Source organism: Phaseolus vulgaris, chromosome 6 (genome assembly GCF_000499845.2).
Source record: "Phaseolus vulgaris cultivar G19833 chromosome 6, P. vulgaris v2.0, whole genome shotgun sequence".
In the NCBI taxonomy this organism is placed as follows: domain Eukaryota; kingdom Viridiplantae; phylum Streptophyta; class Magnoliopsida; order Fabales; family Fabaceae; genus Phaseolus; species Phaseolus vulgaris.
This window is the reverse complement of record NC_023754.2, coordinates 30,781,799-30,794,803: the sequence shown is the minus strand read 5'-3', so window position 1 is coordinate 30,794,803 and position 13,005 is coordinate 30,781,799. Positions and strand designations below refer to the sequence as shown.

General features: G+C 33.0%; 1 protein-coding gene across 1 annotated transcript; it reads right to left on the bottom strand.

Annotated features, from left to right (window-relative positions):
- Positions 1-2,219: 2,219 nt before the first annotated feature.
- Positions 2,220-10,690, bottom strand: LOC137832879 (uncharacterized). Its single transcript, XM_068641261.1, has 21 exons — positions 10,235-10,690; positions 9,990-10,122; positions 9,446-9,582; positions 9,303-9,348; positions 8,486-8,698; positions 7,881-8,384; positions 7,621-7,755; positions 7,293-7,508; positions 7,124-7,213; positions 6,799-7,043; positions 6,581-6,669; positions 6,117-6,157; positions 4,815-4,845; positions 4,584-4,706; positions 4,284-4,501; positions 4,116-4,211; positions 3,876-3,988; positions 3,560-3,695; positions 3,294-3,398; positions 2,849-3,182; positions 2,220-2,526 (listed from the first exon to the last, which is right to left on the bottom strand). The coding sequence occupies exons 1-20, from the start codon at positions 10,507-10,509 to the stop codon at positions 2,982-2,984; spliced, it is 3,147 nt and encodes a 1,048-aa protein (XP_068497362.1). The 5' UTR covers positions 10,510-10,690; the 3' UTR covers positions 2,220-2,526; positions 2,849-2,981.
- Positions 10,691-13,005: the final 2,315 nt, after the last annotated feature.

Here is a 13,005-nt window from a genome sequence, read left to right as displayed (position 1 = left end):
ATGTGTACTTAAATAAAAACAAATTAATTTAAAATTTGTTTATTTATAGTTATTTTAATTATGTACTCTATGTTTGATAAGAATTGTTTGATAAGAATAAAAATATATATTTTCTAAAAAAGTATTGTATCTTACAATATCTTTTTATAGGATATTATAATTATCTGTGCCATGAAACCATATTTAAATCATTCAGGATTAATTTTAAACTGGACAAGAATTTTCTTCCATGGAAAGCCTAACTACACAACTATTACATATTTTTACTCTTACTAACAAAAAAAATATAACAACAACTTTTTTATAATTATTATTCGTATTTCTATTTTTAATATTATTATATATATTATTGTTATATTAAATAAATTTAAATTTATAACAGAATAATAATTAGAGCAATTTTTGTTTCATTCTTTTTTTAAATCACTAATTTTGATTTGTTATTAATATAAAATTAAAAATAAATAATAATAATAAAAAAAAATAGAAACTCTAATAACAAATTTTAAAAAAATATCTATTTTCTAACCAATTTAACAATTTCGTTTTGATTTGTTACTAATATAAAACTAAAAGAAAAAAAATATAATAATGAAAAGGATAATAAGAAAATTAAAAAGAGAAACTCCCATAAAAAAATATTAAGAAAATATCTATTTTATAATCAATTTTTTTTCTCTTCTCTACAATGTCGTATCGGCAGTCATCCTCGTAGACTCCCACATCAACAATAACATTAAGATAACTGTGTAAAAATTTGAATGCTCTGCAATATTCTGCTTTACAAAAATGAAAACACAGTAAAATAAAAATAGGACAATTAGCAATTAAAAATCAAAATTTATACCACCTTCATTGATTCATTAGAACAAAATAACAATAATGAAATTAGTTCAATAAAAAATACCTTAGTTTGTCAAAAATAAAAAACAAACTAAGTTTTTTTTGGTTTATATTTCTTCTTTAATTTTTTTTTCTCTCTTTTTTTTGTTATTTTTTCATTTCAGTCTTTTTTTTTCACACTTCTCTCAAAGTTTTTTTTACGGTGTCTTTTTATCACAGAAAGTTAAAATAGGTGTCTTTTTATCACATAAAGTTAAAGTAATTACCCATCATACCACGTTTCAATTAAAATACCACGTTTCAATTAAAAGTTCAATTACGTTTTGACTCATTATTTTCAAATAATAAATAATAAATGTAATGCATGTATCTGAAACAATTTTTTAAATTTAATATTGACTTTTTTTAATTTTAAATTTAAGTAATTATAAAATGACAGTAACTAAAATAAAATAATAATATAAAAATAAAATAAGATCAAATTTATTTACACCAAAACAATTATAATGGAGAATCATTTGTTAAGTATAAATAATGAATCATTGGACATCCAAGGCCAAGTGAGACTAATCTTTTGGAGACCACAGTTTAAAAGACTAAGTTTAAAATGGATCAAATTTTAGAAAAATATTTTTCTTTACCCTTTCTTAACAAGGCACCTATTGTCTCCAAATATGAGAAAGTTTAAGTAAAGTGTTCTGAATAATAATATAAACATATAGGGTTAAAACCAAACACCCAAACACAATCTCCCACCTAAAACAATGTCTAAAAACTGCATTTCTTAAGCAGTGAAAAGTCAAAATCCACGAATACTTATTAAAGTGATTATCATATTCATATTTATAATTCATTTTTTTAGTTAATTAACTAAGTCATTACATTTCGTTACATATGATGTCAATAATCTTATTATGCAAGAATATAGTACAGGTAGACTTATTGACGAATGACACGAATCTAGAGAGATGAATTTTCTTGGTGGCAGATCTGTGTTTTGTTTTCCCTCATCAAAATAGAAAAAAAATGATCCAAACTTAATAAACTTAAAGTCTCTATCACCCTTGGGTGAGATGTCAAATTCAACAAATATTTTTTAGATTTTTAACAATTCTACACAGTTCTATAATTATAAAAATAAGAAAGCAATCATAATGTTACATCTTCTGTTTCAAAAGGTCTTGAAACAAGATGAAGTATTCAGGGACTAGGGACACTCAATCAGATCAAAATTAATTTGATCACTTCCAGGAATCAATTTCTGAAAAAGTATTCCAAAATTTAAATTTGTGAAAGATACACTGGTTGGATTTATACAGCAACAGTTTCAAAATAACAGAAAAATTAAATAGGTGCAATTTGCGCATAAACCAAAGTGGCTCCAAATGCGAAAGTTTTTCCGAAATCCAATACTTATCAATGAATTACAGGGTTTGACCAAGAACTGTAGAATATATCACAAATACCTTTAAACCTCTGTTGAGACATAAACCCCAATGACCCAAACTCTCAACCCCCCAAAGCCGGTGAACAAAACACACCAAACAAAATTTCATACCTTGGAACAGAAGAAAATTGATATACTTTAAAAACTAAAGAATAGCACAATAAATAATTAATTAAAAAATGGGGAAGAAAGTGTCTCCCTAAAAAAATGAGAAGGCACTGAGGAACAGCAGCATCCTGCAGAAAGTAAAGAATCAAAAGTAAGTAGTTGATTGAATTGAATTGAATTCCAGGAAAACATAACGACAAGGAAAACAACTGAAAAATGTTGTCTTGAAAGGAAAACTCTACCTACCTAATATTTTCCTACAAAAGGAATTATAAATTAACAAGTAGTAGTACAAGTCCTTTTAAAGGGCAAGTTTTCAGAAGTTGCTGCAATATTCGGGATATTTAATAGAAGAAAATAGGGACAGCCAAACATCCAAGGTGGTTTTGTATACAACTCGTATGACAATTCATGTCAACCAATTGCTAAGATTTTCCAAAAGTAGCATACCTGGTAAAGGCACTGAACTTCTGCCTGACCCGAACAGCTCCACTTAAAACTATTTAACAAGAGATTTCTTCAAGAACATACTTGATAAGTAAAACAAGTGAAAATTTGCATAAAATTATCAATTTGCGCTCGATCAACTCCTTTGGGCAAAGGAAGATAATGCGTTTGCATGTGCAGGTGGGAGATTACTCAGAAGAGGTTGCATTTGTTGCCCATATAATGAAATTAGATGAGAAAAAGCTCTGCCTACTACAGCTTTAACTTCAGGCGTCTCCACAGGTGACACAACAACTTGAGCAAAGAGATTAACTAATTCAGGGACTAGGGAGAGGATCTGCGTTACATTTAAAAAAGGATAAACAGAATTAGGTTGTACAATATTATCATTGAGGAAACATGAAAACAAGGAAAGAAACTTTTAACAGATTCGAAAATTAACAATTACCTGGGGATTAGATGAGAGTACTAATGTAGAGATACAACTATAGACAGCCATAGACTCCTCACGGTCTTCTTTTAATGGAAGTACTCTCATGAAAACAGGAAGAACCTGTAAAAAGCATCAAAGACATGAAACACTAACATTTGGCTATAAAGTATTCAGAACAAAATTAAACTTAAAAGAAATTAGAACAATGAACTGTCCAATTTTAGAATCCATGACAGTTCTCATTGAGAAAGTATAATCCGTACAAATCAAGCGTGCATTACCTGGTTTAATGGGATAGATTCAGGGTGTACCATGATCATCCTTGCCACAGCACCCGCAGCATTGTCTCTCACTGCATCATCAGGCTCAGACTCACCAAACAAGGGATGAAGTCCCCGTAATATATTGTCATAGTATCTTGTATTGGATTAAGAAAAATGCAAAGCATTGTGGAACAGAACCTTAATCTCAAATAGCATATACTATTTATACAAATTGACATGAATCATCATATAAATAGTTCTCCCGCAAACTAGCTCAAAACACAGAAAGATTATCATGCAACTATAAAATGGGTGGTAGCATGAAGAAGGATACTTCAAAGCTGGTTCGTGACCATTTTTGCACAACTCTCCAACACAAAATGCAGCATTCCTTCTATTAGTTGCCTCAGATGATGCTAGTTCTTTAAGTGCCAAGGGCATCACCCGCTAAAAAAGATAATACGATCAATTACAAATTAATTACACTTGTCAGAGTTCCTACTGTAACTTTAAAATAAGATCACAAAAGGTAAAAAGAAAGAAAGAGATTAAGAAAAGGAGCAACAAAAATTACATCAACATAGCTTGCAATAGGTGAACCCATGTTCTGAGCAACTTCAGCAAGGCAGGCAACTACCATAGTCCTGTCTTGAGGAGGCCGAGAAGATTTCTGCATTTCAAAGTAAATATATTAATTTATAATTTACTCCAAAATATTAAAAGTTATTGGTTACCAACTCACTGCAAATTTCATTAGAGGTTCAAATAGTTGTGCCAAAATGGGAGCAAATTGAGCACCCATGGACTTTGCAAATGCGGGGAGAATATCAGACACTGCATCCATTAGCACTTCATCGTGTGCACTATCAACATCATCAATTTCACTGTCTGACTCTATCTGTTGACAAGCAGATTGCTCCCAAAGCAACAATGAAGTTGCATCAACAAGCTGTGCCAAGTCTGAAAGTATAAAAATCTCACATTAGCATCAGTTCATCAGCAAAAGGACTCTAAAGGATCAGTCAAATAATTGCAGGCTTACAAGGCTCAAAAGTTGCAAAACCATAATCTCTGATGATGTCGGCCACACTAGTGCATGCTTGAGCAACCACTTCCTTGTCATCATCTTCAACCATAGACTTGATGTAAATACTCATCACAGTATCTGAAGAATCAAGCAGACTTGATAGGTTATACAGATAGAATGAAATGACTTATCATTAATAACACATACAAAATCAAAATATTTTATTATTACAGTAGATGTTCTCACCAAGAAGTTCTTTGGCTTTAGAAGCTCCTTCCTGAAAAAAGGCAGTGTCAATTGTGGTGTTTGTGAAAGAAAGGCTTCAAACTAAAGAACAAACATTTAAAATATGAGAGAAGACACTTTTCTTTATCTGCTCTCATGTAGCAGCCATCTCCACACAACTGAAAGAGAAAACCATCATTTTGGTCTTTGAATTGTAACACCTTAACTTAGCCTGGAATTAACAGAACTCAAAAAAGTCATTGAAATTGGCTCCCATTTGTCATGTTGGCCAAAAATCTCACCTCCGTTAGTTAACACTCTTTAACAGTGATATTTGACGCATTCAGTGATATTTGACGCATTCAGTGCCACGCACATGCCTATGTGTCCCTCCACATTAAATTGGGAAACACATTTAACATTGTGACCCTTCAGCTAAATGCAATATACTAGTATGGAAACGAAGGAAGAGACCAGATTGCCTCTTGCTGAGACTCTAACATGTTTTCAAGAATTGGTACTCAAGGGACTCAGAAATATAGATTAAAGTTCCAAATCATAACATGATTAACATCAATAAAAGAACAAAAGACACTGCATTAAGCAGTAGCATGTCCATATTCCTACAAAGAATTAAATGCCTTGAATAACTACACAAGATTTTTACACCAATTCAATGCAAGTCTCCAGATTTCTAGGATTTCTTTTGGAACAAAAACATCACATATGAACCCAAACAAAGAAGGAATGTTAAATGCTATGAATTGCTAGTTATTACAGCAAACATAAACCGAGCATGGAGGCTATGCAATATAAAGAAAAAAATTAAGATAATAAAAAGAACACAGGAACATTGGTCAAAGACCCAAAGACATGACCATTTTCACAAATTTAAGCTTGAACAACTTGCTCCCCCATTAACATGGTACTTGAAAACTCCTATTAGAAAGAAGGAAGAGTGCAGATCCCAGGTCTGGTTAGTGGGTACACATACAAAAGGCCCACACAAGCAATACCAATCTTCCACTGGTTTTCATTAATTATACTTTCTCCAAACCCAATGTGGCCGACAGGAGCCAGTTTCAGGGACTTTTTCAAGTTTTGTTAATTTCAAGGACGTTAGGATTTAGGGTTTTGTTAATTTCAAGGACATTAAAGTTTCAGGGAAAAAAATAATGGTTTACTCCAATTGAAAACCAAAATGGTCATTAGTTTTACATTTATTCACTAGATTATAGGGAAGATACAAAATTATAAAATAAAAAAATCCACCTTTGAAAAAAAATGCAAAATTAAACACACGGAGGTTTTTTTCAAACTTACATGTTGACTTTGGAAGATTGTATGGGCAGCAGTTAAAGCGTCTGCAGTTAAAATCCAATATGCATCAGCAATCAATGGCAATATTTATTTGAGAACCCGAGTAATATAGAAGGACATATATAAATATTTGCATGAGAAAAAATGAAAATATGATGCACACAAACAATAAAGGGCAGTTTACTTCAATTGAATTATATTTTTCCATTTTTTCCTAGTTACTTTCGTAAGTTGATGGGTTAGTGCATCATCATGGGACACTTGAGTGTCTAATTCAGCATCTTTCAGATTAATATTATTCATGGGAAAATGCATTTTGCACTGAACAAACCAAAACAATTATTGAAGAAAAGTAAAAGATTCTTCTCATGCACAAATGCAAAGAACTGCAGAAAATGGGTATAGGTGAAACAAACATGCATAATTTTAAAAACAAAACAACATTTTGAACAAAAAGATCCACTTACGTTTTAAAGAAATGATAGCCTGAAGTCTAACATCTTCATGAAAATAGCTAGAGTGTTTAACCAAAATTCTCAGCGTCTCCTCCAAGTAGCTTAAAATGATTAAAGAATTCAAACATAACAATTGTGGTTATTTTGTTGTCGTGAAAGGAGTAACCAGAACCAGACTATCAAAAATATCAGTCAGAACCAGACTATCAAAAATATCAGTCAAAGGATACGGTGCATAAGAAGTCTTTGTGTGCTGTGCAAACAGGCCAAGGGCCTGGGTTGCAGCTGCCTTTTCATCCAACACACCTGTTCTAATACTTATATTACGAACTCTTGGTTCATCATGAGCTTCATCATCTGATGAAACTCCACCAAATCCATTAGCAACTTCATCGTCACACTCATCAATGTCAACCGCAGAGCCATCATCAAGATTGCAAGAAGAAAATGCGAGAGGCACAACATGAGGAAGATACTGTTTACAAATACAAAATTTCAACTGTAAAGAGTAAGCAAAAAAGATATAGGATGAATGAATAGTTAATCTATGCAGACCTGTGCAAAACTATCCTCCAAAATCTCAGCAACATTGCTGAAGAATCCATGGGTGTACTCCCTAAGCTCACTATACTCCAGCCCAAATCCCTAAAAATAAAATTCAAATTATTTTAGAACAAAGGCATAAACTGCAGACAGTGACAGTGTTAAGTGATAAGGCAATTACAGAAATTGCAGCTTCTATGTAAGGAGGTAATATCGGCTCCATTCCCACTCTCCCTACAGACATTGCAACAATTCCAACTAGTTCAGTTGCTCTTGCACGGGAACGGAGATCCTCATCATTAGTTAACACCATGAAGCTTTTCATCAACTCTAAAACCCTTTCAGCGTAAGGAATGAATGCTTGCTCTGCAGCAGAAGCAATAGAACCAATGGCAGACTGCAACAACGTCATGTGAACAATATTAATTTAAATACAAAAGCAGCAAAAACCAATAGCTGATACATTGTGATTGTGACAATAATTACAGCATACTTAATCTTCCACATACCATGCACGTTTCCTGCAAAATTCGGGAACTATTTTGGAGGGCTGTCAACAGTCTACCCATCAAAGGATCTAGGAAAGGAAGGATGTCTTCACCCATGTTCTCACAAAAAGCCGCCAATGCATAATATGACTTCTCCTGCAAGAATATAAATGTAATGCTTAGAAAACATGCAGACAATCTATTTAACTTTTAGTTTTGGAAGTAGCATCTAAGGTAATATTCAGTTGTGTTGATAAGCCTTTCTCTTCTCCAATGTGTACCTTCACTTCATCAGATGCATCCTCGAGAGCATTTAAAATGCAGGGAAGAACACTCTCATAATGGGATACAATTTCAGGCTGCAGGTGCTCAGCAAATTGACCCAAAGCAAAGGAAGCTGCCCCTCTGACCATTTGTTCTGGATCCCTCAGAGCTCCCAGGACAATATGGAGAATGGGTTCCAGTTTACTTTTCATGGGCTCCAAACAACCTTCTGAAATGACACCCAAAGCAGTAACAGATGCTTCCCGAAACTTTGGGTTTGCATTTTGACAGCTTACAGAAGCAAATTCGAAAACTGGTTGATAAACATGCTTTGGGATGTTTAAAGCCATAGTATCGATAACTTCTGCAGCAGCCCGATCCGGAGCAAGATCATCATCTTCATTTTCATTAGTTGATTCAGCAAGCAAAGGGCATAAAACTTGAAGAATAGGTATGATCAGCTTATGTTTTTTCAAAGTACTGGACTTGTACTTTGCCAGCCATGAAATGATTTGAATTGCCTGTTACATGGAGCAAATAACATGAACCTAGAGAGTGAAAAACAACTATAACAGTGAGTGTATAAAAAGTTGTAGCGATATACTTTATGATCCTAACCAACCTGATGACGTGTATTAGACTCTAAATTTTGGCTTGAGCAAACCTCGAGGGAGAACTGCACTATAGATTTCACAGAATCTCCAAGAAGTGGTGCAGGAGACTCTATCAGCTCATCAAAAATTTCAAAAGCAAGTATGGCAACATCTTCTTCTCCTGAGGCAATGCACTGGCGTGATACATTCAAGATGCTTGGAATGAACTCACGAAACTTAATCTGCACACAGATGCTAATTTATGAGTTGAGAAAATATACAATATGCTGATCCAGCGGCCTAGGTAACAATTTTAGAAGCAGCTTGCAAAAATGAAAAACTAAACTAGAAGCTATTGGCTTCATTATAGATACCAAATTAATAATGCACATCAAAGATTGAAATACAAAGATGATTACTTCCTATCATAAAAGTATTTAGAGCTCAGACATAAATTTATTTCAGTCGACACATGTTGGTCTTGCAAAGATCACTACAGCTAACACAAGTGCTAAATACTACCATGCGCAACATTCAGTCACAAAGACTATGCATTCATATTATCAATACAGTAAGTTTGAACTTGTTGTCCTGTACAACTGAAATTGCTATTGCATATTTCTTCCTTTCCCCCCTCTTTATGAAGGTTCTAATCTGGGGTTGGTTGCAGTAAATTAACTCTCACTGATATGAAACGTATTAGTTATGAACTTACTACAGCCAATATGAAAATCATTCACTAACTAGAAATGAAATGAGCATAGTTTGCTAACACTTAAAAGATGAAAAACATTAATAACATAATTTTTTCTCTTTTATTTTACCACAGAAACAGCAGTGACTCACCACTTCATCCCCATCATGAGTGAATTCCAGAAAAGACCCCACCGCCCTGACAGAACAGGCATAATTCTCAACAAACAACAAAAGGATACTAAAATAATTGCTTCATATGGACAAAATTAGATAGATAAAGGAGATCAACACACTTGAGGGCGGCAACTCTAACACGATTGCTAGTCTCGTCCTGCAAGCACTTGAGTAGCAGAGCTTGCAGATCTGCAAAATACGGCCGAAAAGCATTCCCAATTGTTTCAGTTAAAGAGCTGAAGAGAATTAATGCCACCTTACATCCCAAAAAGCAACAAACAGAATTTGGTTAGATGCTAAGCTCGTCAGAATGCAAACAACAAACGATTCAAATAAGTGAAACAAAAAGTTTTAAAAAAAAGTTAAAATCATCCATCTTCTTAAAGTCACTCTAAAATCCCACTCCAGTAGCATCACTAAGTCTACTAAATAAATAAATTCAATTGAACAATATTATTTTATTTCCAAAAATAAAACTCTGTTTGGATTTCAGTTTCAATTTCAAACAACTGAACCCATGTCGAAACCAATCCAACCCTCACATTGCTCCTCCTTCCTACACTATAAATTGCAATACATTCATTTGCCACTCCACGGATTTCCAAGCACGCCATAAACAAAATAACACAGTTCTGAACAGTACGGAGTTGATGAAGTACTTACTTCTCGATGATCTTCTTGTCCACTCTGACTACACTGGAAGAGAAAAGGCAGCAAATCAGGCCACTCGCCGGATGGAACAGCGTACTTCGCAACGATACTCACAACGTTGGCACTCGCTTTCCTGACAGGAGGACTGCACAGCACAGAATTCGACAATAAGATGATTCGAATTCAGATGATCGCAAGTGACAACGAAACAAATTAAAGATTAGGGTTTATTTGATAGGACTAGAATAGGCAGGTACCTGTGCTCCATGGTAATGGTGTCGATGAGGGACTGCTTGACAAGTTGTTTGAGTTGGGGGGAGAGCTTGGCCCAGTGGCCGGTGATCTTCTTGCGGAGGAGGACGGCGGCGAGCTGGCGGACGTTGGGGGTTTTGGCAGTGCGCATGTGCTGGACGAGCGCGGGAACAACCTGGGGGTCCTTAGCGAGACGCTTAATTTGGTCTTCGGCTTGGCGGCGGGCATCGTTGTCGGGCATGAGGAACTGAATCAGCAAGAGTTCAAGAGACTGCGCCATCGGATTCTTTCTCTTCTTCTTCTTCTTCCGCCGCGGCTTTTGCTGCTTCAGCCTCTGCCTCCGCTCAGGGTTCTTGCTTTGTTCACTCTCCTTCACTCTCTCGCATTCAGCTCCAAACGAAAGCTTTTATATTATGTCTGCTGCACAAGGGTTTTCGACCCGTTGCTGAATTATTAACACTAATATTATTATAACCATAATTTGATTATAATCTATAAAAAAAAATTAAATCTTTTTTTTTCTCTAATATATTATTATTTATAAATATATTATTTTGTTTACATATTTTAACACATGTGTGGGAGTCTTTTTCAATCAAATTAAGCATTTATTTTAGCTAAACATTAGTGGAATGTGAATTTTGATTGATACAATTCAAAGTAGTGTTCTTACAATTTGAGATTGAGACCAACTGTCTCTTACGGATTGATTTTTGTCTTGTATCTTCTTATGCTCGTCATCAAGTATGTTCGAAGGATGAAATACCTTTGACGCTCAAGTTAATTTGGATATAGGAATGTCTAGTGAGTTTATGACAAGAAAAGTCTCATTTCTCTTTATCATGATAGTCATGTCTTATTTATAGTCTTCTATTATACCTTTTAAACTAGACCTAATAACTCTTAATGGTATTTAATTATTTATTAATCTCAAATTCTTCTAATTAATCAACAAGTCAGTTACTTCTAGGCCGAGACACCTTTTGTAAGAATAATTTATTTTAACCACTTTTTTTTCAAAATCAATTTAATTTGAAGTTTGAGACTCACTTTATATGTTGGTCTGAAGAGAATATTATAATTTACTTTGAATTATTGATTTATTTTTTAAATACAACTTGTGTAAATGCATTTTGTCGTTATATTTATACTGTTTGGTTAACGATAGAAAAGAGAATGTGTTTCGGTACGTTTAATACACTCTTACATTGTCCAATAGTCGAAGTCAATGATAGTTTATATACTTATCTCTCCTTCAATCTTTCGATATGTTTTTTAAAGATAAAATTAAGACGAAATACCGTGTAGCCGTTTACCTAGCCGCTAATCGGAGTTTGGAAACCGGATGTGACTATTTGGATTATGAAAAAAAAAACAAATTACTTCCAAATGTGATCTAAATGGACCATGATGTTTCTTTTCTGGTGATTATGTTGGAACTTGGCATTCAAGAAGAAGAGGCTTTTTATATAGTTTGAGAGTGAAATTGTGACAGAATGAGATTCAGTCTAGTACCACATAGCATACCAGATAGGAGACAACACCATTTATGATACACACATGTTTGTAATGGAAACCTTTTCAACCCACGTGTAGATAATTTGTATGTATACAGTAGATCAAATTTTGTTTATACAAGTAATTATATTACAATTCAAGCCACGTTTATCAAATGAAATATATTCCATCAATTAAAAATAAGATTTTAAATTTCTAGCAAAAATACGGTGTTCTAAGTACGTATCTACATTTTCATTACACAAAAATAATACATTTTAAAAAAAATACCCAATATACAATTACGTAGCCGAAAGAGTATATATATTTGTATGTATGTTTCTATAAAACTATTTTATAATTTTTTCTATCACTGCAATAAAATATAGTTTTAATCTACTTTAACTTTATAATATAGCTAAATTATCATATGTTTAAGACAAGAAGATGAAAACGATATGATGCATGTTGGAATGGTATGGTATGGGTTTGGAGGAAGGTGTTATTTAAGAAACTATCATGTTTTGAGAATTGGGATAGAGAGTGAAGAAAGAAAAGTTGGAAATTGAAGCGGTTGTTCATACACATTTGTTGAATTGTTGTATCCATCTTAGTAAGAATTGTTGTAGCGATGTGAGGAAATAAATGAGATGGTGCGTGCACACGGTCTTGCAAAAATTACCAACAATGTGTGAAACTTTTTTATTTTGTGTCTTTAAAAGTCGTTAATTGAGAAGACAACTTCTTCATTTGTGTCATGTAAAGTCGTGAATGCAAAAGACAACTTATGTGTTGTGAAATTGAGAAACATGATTAAACATTCTAAACAATTAAAAAATTAAAAACAGAGCTTAAACTAATTACATATTTTAGCACAATATTCAAACCATAATAAAACCAAAATATTAGAATACGAAATAATAATGAAAATTTTAATTTGAGGTATCCAAACAAAAAGTTATAGGGCCAACACATCTTCTTATTTTTCTTCTCACAAATATCTTCCACTCAACATGTAATTAAAATTGGTAAGAAAGGATTTTGTAGAAAAATGATTTTTTTAATGATTAAAAAAAACTAAATTTAGTTTTTAATCTTCAACATTATTATTTTTACTAGAAAGATTATGTAATTATTTTTTAATGGAAAGTTACAAGTTACTTGAAATTTTATAGATATATATTGTATCAAATAATACAATTATTTTAAGTTAGTAAAAGCTTATTTAATTAAAAAAACGACAATATATTTGGTATAATTATATATATTAAAGAAATTA

Coding starts and splice junctions, on each gene's coding strand:
- LOC137832879 (XM_068641261.1), bottom strand. CDS start 10,509: ATGGCGCAGTCTCTTGAACTCTTGCTGATTCAGTTCCTCATGCCCGAC. Junction 7,214..7,292: donor ACATAGAAGCTGCAATTTCT/GTAATTGCCTTA, acceptor TTTTATTTTTAG/GGATTTGGGCTGGAGTATAG. Junction 4,212..4,283: donor AACCTCTAATGAAATTTGCA/GTGAGTTGGTAA, acceptor TTTGAAATGCAG/AAATCTTCTCGGCCTCCTCA.